Raw genomic sequence first — 5,955 nt, 5'->3', positions numbered from 1 at the left:
ACCTATGCCGTATAAGGCAAACTTTTCACAAAAACCTTGCCTTGGAATTTTTTATTTATTTTTATATTTGAATCGGGATTCGAACCCAGAACCTTAGAATATTTTAGACGAAGGGTAAAAATTAAAAATTAGCAATTTGAGGGGTAAAAATTAAAGACCACCCCACCGAAGGGTAATCCTCGCAAATTGCCCATTTTCGCACACCCCTAAATTCAGAGTATATTTGGCCCTTTTCTGAAATAAATAAAGCCCGAAATGACCTGGCAAGGTAATGAACATCAAGAAATAACGTATAGAGATGTGGTTGATCCGAGAAAGAAGATAATTTGTACAGTTGTACTACTTCTACTGCAAGTATCACATCACTTGCGCCAAATCTCAAAGGGAAAAAAAAAAAAAAAAAAAAAAAAAGCGAAAGAGCATTTAAGACATAGGAACTTCTGAGATCCAGAGAAACAGGAAAAAAGGAAGAAAAACAAAAATCTCCCTCTCTCAAAAGTCATCAGAGAGAGAAGCAAAAGGAGAAGGAGCTGACCATTTTGATTGAATTAACAAAAGAGAAAAAAAAATGGGATGCTCTTTCTCAGGATTGAATGCATTGTATGACACTGCTAATGGTGGAGGTGATGTTTGGATCAATGACAATCGTTTCAGGATTCTCAAACCAATTGGTGAAGGTGGATTTTTGGACAATGTGTTTGTTGTTAAGGAGATGATTTCTGACCCTTCTAATCCGGGGATTTCAAAGAAATTAAAAGACCCTTCTCATGTATCTGGTAGGTGTTACTCAATTTATATTCCAAAATTGCACTTCTAGATACCCACTGGTTTTTTCTTGTGATCTGAATGTTGGGTCAGATTCGTGAATCATAGCAAGTTCCATTTATTTGTAACTCAGTTTTATTTGATGGGTCCAAATGGAGTAGAAGAAATATTGAGGATTCGTGTCGGTGGTTTGGGATAAAGGTTAAGTTGCTCGGACTCTTCACTTTCGGTGCTGCATCATGTCGACATTGACATGACATTGGTGTGGCTATGGTCAATTGATTTTGGGTACTTTGACCAAAATCGACAGAGACAATGATTTCTATAATAATCAAAATAAAAGCTATCTTGAAATTGAAGAAAATGGAATACCTTGTATATAGAAATTTCTATGTTAGTCATTTTCCTTATATCTCCTTCTAGATTCTCCTCAAAATACCTTGTTAGTTTTCCACATAATGTCTTATAATTTAGACCTATAACTCTATTCTTACATATTTCAATTATTTTTAGTCGAATCTCCGCACTTGTATCTGTACCCGGATCCATACCCCGGAATCATAAAATTTAGATCATTAAGATCCGACCTCTAGATAGGCACCCGTATTGGACATCCGCACCTAAGTCCGAGCAACTTAGGATTTTGAGGATTCTAACTCCAATTAAGTTGGGATTGTGGTGCATAGTAGGAGTAGTTGTTGTTGACAATTCGGTCAGATTTGTGAATAATAGTGGTCATTTTTGTTTTTTCCTTGTGATCTGACAATTGGATCAGATTTGTAAACGGGTCTAAAATGTGTATAGTGGATACTGAGAATTCTTATAGCTGATCTTGGTAGTTGTTGCTGTTGAATATTAGATCAGATTTGTGAATAAAAGGATTTCTTCCTGTTTCAAATTGTATACGATTTGTTTTGGTTGTAGTTGTCAATGATCTTGTGGTGAGGTTTTGTATCAATTATGCTCTGGGATATGATCCTTTTTATGTCTGTGTTTCCAATTAGTGATCTTTTTGCTACTATCCGTGTTTTCGTAACCTTTACCTGCCCAAAACTGCGACTTTGCACGGGTATTAGATGTTTCTATAGGGTGATCATCTTGAGATATGAACTTCTGATGCATGAGCTGATGTTAGAATGATTAGGCAGATATCATATATCCCCTCTATCCATGAGAGGCATATTAACTCCCAGAATTGCTTATATTTTGTGCAATTAGCTCATAACTTACTGCTGGTTTGTGCAAAACATCCCTTCATACCCCAAGTTCTCTTATCAGGAAAAGAACAATGCATAAAATTGAACTCTTTTTAAAACATATTTTTACAGTTTGAAATTGATAAGAAGAAAGTCCAATGGAATCTTATCCTTTGCTTTTATGTGTGATCTCTTTTTATATCTGGATGACTTTCTTTTCATTGCTCAAAATGACAAAGAAAAGAATAGTGCAAACTTTTGGACAATTGTTGTATTTTTCACATTTCTCTTGTTCTTATGAAGAATTTGTAAATTGTCATGTTAACGTTGTAGTGTTCTCAATACTTTGTGTCTGAATGTTTAGATGATGGAACCTATGCCATGAAGAAAGTTGTTATTGAGAACAATGAACAGTTAGAGTTGGTGAAAGAGGAGATCCACGTTTCGTCTCTGTTTAGCCATCCCAATCTGCTTCCTCTCTTGGATCATGCTATCATTTCGGTCAAGGTAATTACTGAACCTCATGCATTTGCTTTGATCTGCACATGAAAAGAAAATTATTGCAGTGGTCTCGAATTTCTTCATTTAGTAATTCACTCAGCTCCACATCTAGGCCATTTCACAATTAGTTCGCTAACGTATTAAATTGAGAGTGCAAATCAGGTAAACACATGCACAATATTGATCTTTTTCCATTCCTTGAGTCTTAGATGTGTTTCAAGGAACTCACTCCCATCATAATAGATGTATTTCCCTCACTTTTCTCTTACGATGAAGGTGAAATGCTAAATATGAAGATGTTTGAACATGCATGCGAATGGTCAAAAAGAAGTGTATCCTGTAGTTCCTTTCTTTCACAGAAGGAAATAGAAAGGGGCTAGGGAAGTTGCTCACAATTACAGAGGCTTCACATGTCTCATTGAGATGATACTCTTCCAGCAGTTTCTGCTTCTGGGAATGAGAACTATGTTTGAGGCTTTGAGCAATATGTCACTTGTAATTTATGAAAAGACATGCTATACTTTTGCTGAACGCTATAGGCATGCCAATTTGTATCTTCTTTGTTGACTTCCCTCTATGATATATCTTCAGTGGCCACTGGATTTTCTCTAAAGATCTTATTTTAATTGGATATTTGGTAGGCCACACAAGATCAGTCTAAGAAGCAGGAGGCTTACTTGTTATTTCCAGTCCATTTGGATGGGACATTATTGGATAGTACCAAAACCATGAAAGCAAAGGAGGAGTTCTTTTCCATTTTGGAGGTGCTTCAAATATTTCATCAGGTGAACAAGAATCAGTATTTTCTGCACAAGAGCATCTTTTCATTTTCTGAGAGGAAAAAAGAAAGGGTCAGGTGCAAATGAAATTGTGAAGCCAAACAATTGATGTACTGAAAAATGTTTTATATGCAGCTTTGTGCAGGTCTCAAGCATATGCATAACTTGGATCCTCCCCATGCACATAATGATGTCAAACCTGGTAATGTCCTTTTAGCACATAGAAAAGGACAGGCACCTATTGCAAAATTAATGGATTTTGGAAATGCACGTCCTGCAAGAAGGCAAATTCGCTCTCGCTCTGAGGCCCTACAGTTGCAGGTACTTATGCTTCTTCTATTATATAGACATATCTGCTGCAGTTTTTATGCCTGCAAGGGAGAATGTTATCACCATTACTGTATTAACATATGGATGTTGCTCTCTTTGTTGGCTCTATTACGTACAGTTCACACCTAAGCCCATTCTAATGCGTATTTTTTTGGTTTGATCCGCTTTTGTCTGTGGTGTTGGTTATCCAGGAATGGGCATCTGAGCATGTTTCAGCACCTTTCCGTGCACCTGAATTGTGGGATTGCCCAAGTCAATGTGATATTGATGAAAGAACTGATATCTGGTCATTAGGTTGTACATTATTTGCAATAATGTAAGACTTCTCTCTACTCTTTTGGTGATATTTTTTTAGCTTTTGCTTTGCAAAACAAAATACCTTTATTCTGTTGTTGGCATATCTGTTAGTTGCATCTATATTGTCCAATAAATTGATATTCAGTTCGATCAAGTCATGAGTTAAGTCAACTCAAGTGTGAAATTTCCTGCATTTGACTTGTACATTACTATATAATATAAGAGGGAATGTGAGGACTTTTGTAGTCCTCACAAGAGTTTCCCAAATTTTTAAAAAAAATTTAATTAATTACTTTTATGTCCTAATTTTATTTATTTAAGTAAATTTTTTGATTTTTTATTTTTAAGGTCTACTTTTCAAAAGCTATCGAACCTGGGGACTTTTGTAGTCCTCACAATAATTTCTAATTCTTTTAAAAAAAAATTAATTAATTACTTTTAGGTCCTAATCTTATTTATTTAAGTCAATTTTTTTATTTTTTATTTTTAAGGTCTACTTTTCAAAAGCTATCGAACCTTCTACCTGATTTTTCATGTTCTTTAATTTTCTGGTTCGTGCTCGATATCCGCATTTAAGCCCAATTAATCTAGATAATTAGCACTGTATCGCGCCTATTCGGAGGGAACGCTTCCTCCAAAGATTTTTTCCATATCCATGTTCGAACCCCTAATCCCTAATTAAGAGAGGAGCAGCTCCATCCGCTGCACAAGTTAAATTATGTATTTGTCTTAAAAGTTCATTAACTATGTATAGATTATTTATTTAGAACTAAATAACTTCAGAAAATTAGGATACATAAGTTATAAATGTCAAATTCTGGCTCCGCATTTGATTTGAAGTAAATAATTTTATCAAAATGGAAGTTAAAATATTAAAGCAGTGGAATGAAAATTTTGCTTTTATATAATTACCCACTTGTGGGACTACAATGGGTATATGGTTGTTGTTGTTGTTATTGTACACTTGTACTAACACAGATTATATTTTTTTAGTTAAAATATCTACTTTTATATCTTGAGTTTGGGTCCGGGCTTAGCACGGGCCTCACATAACTAGTACTTAAAATAAGTATGTTGGCGAGCATACGGAAGTGTTATCTGGTGCTGAGTTGCGCTGTTATTGTTTACTACAATTTTTTTTTCTTCTCAGAATAACAAATAAAAAATCTCATGACATGCATATTTGATCTGATTGCAGATATTTTAACTGTGACATGAAATAGGTTTTGGAGCAGGTCTGTTTGCATGAAATATAATTAATCTTTAACGTCCTGGCTTTTATCTCCAGGTATGGAGTATCTCCTTTCGAGTATGCACTTGAGGAATCTGATGAAAGTCCACAATTGGCTATTGTAAATGCACAAATTAAGTGGCCAACTGAGCCTAATGCTCCATATCCCAACGACCTTAACCAGTTTGTGACATGGATGCTTCAGCCTCAAGCGACTGTCCGACCTCGCATAGATGATATCGTAATTCATGTTGACAAGTTGATTTCAAAGTATTCCCATTAAAGTGATGGAGGGGACATGTTGGGTTAGTTCACATATATATGCATCATCCATATACACATTACCATATTACTGAAACCACCATAAGTTATTGTTACCTTATTTTTCATTTTTTCTTGTCAAAATGTGATAGAAGACTCAGAATTCATTACACCTGAGGAAAGAGGTTTTGGCAGTTGTCCATTATCTACTTTAAAAATAACTTAATGTTGAACAATCTGTACTTTTGTTCCCGTGTCCAAAGGAAAATTTTGCCTTGGTTGTTTCTGGAAGCTCATTTTTATGCTCAGTGTTCCTTTATGCCATGCGACGCGTCTAATTTTCTAATTGCGCTGCCTTTTTAATCTTATTGAGTTGAGCGCTCGTTTATTTCTTCTGTACTGAGAAAAATAGGAGGGATTCTCTTAGCTCAATCCTTAGAAAGCTTCATCTCCAGAAGCTTGTTGAAGAAACAATTACTACTACTTTATCATTCCTTGAGGAGAACTCCTTTAATACAGTTGAAGGCTTTTTCTCGCGTATTGAATAAATATTTCCTCGTTAGCTTTGATTGGGGTAGTTGGCAGAGTTCATAAT

The 5,955-nt window shown here is 35.3% G+C and overlaps 1 protein-coding gene across 1 annotated transcript; it reads left to right on the top strand.

Annotated features, from left to right (window-relative positions):
- The first annotated feature begins 328 nt into the window (after window positions 1-328).
- On the top strand, window positions 329-5,651 carry LOC132603535 (uncharacterized). The gene is made up of 6 exons (XM_060316640.1): window positions 329-776; window positions 2,326-2,468; window positions 3,104-3,247; window positions 3,377-3,562; window positions 3,763-3,887; window positions 5,157-5,651. Exons 1-6 carry the CDS (start codon window positions 569-571, stop codon window positions 5,380-5,382), a joined length of 1,032 nt encoding a protein of 343 aa, XP_060172623.1. The 5' UTR covers window positions 329-568; the 3' UTR covers window positions 5,383-5,651.
- Window positions 5,652-5,955: the final 304 nt, after the last annotated feature.

The sequence above is a fragment of the Lycium barbarum genome, chromosome 7 (genome assembly GCF_019175385.1).
Source record: "Lycium barbarum isolate Lr01 chromosome 7, ASM1917538v2, whole genome shotgun sequence".
Classification (NCBI taxonomy): Eukaryota; Viridiplantae; Streptophyta; class Magnoliopsida; order Solanales; family Solanaceae; genus Lycium; species Lycium barbarum.
The sequence above is the reverse complement of the archived record's forward strand: the minus strand, read 5'-3'. Positions and strand labels throughout refer to the sequence as shown.

Bases quoted from the DNA above. Each gene is read 5' to 3' on its own strand.
- LOC132603535 (XM_060316640.1), top strand. From the start codon at position 569: ATGGGATGCTCTTTCTCAGGATTGAATGCATTGTATGACACTGCTAAT. The intron at 3,248-3,376 runs GTGAACAAGAAT...TTTTATATGCAG, and splicing joins TGCTTCAAATATTTCATCAG to CTTTGTGCAGGTCTCAAGCA. The intron at 3,888-5,156 runs GTAAGACTTCTC...TTTTATCTCCAG, and splicing joins TGTACATTATTTGCAATAAT to GTATGGAGTATCTCCTTTCG.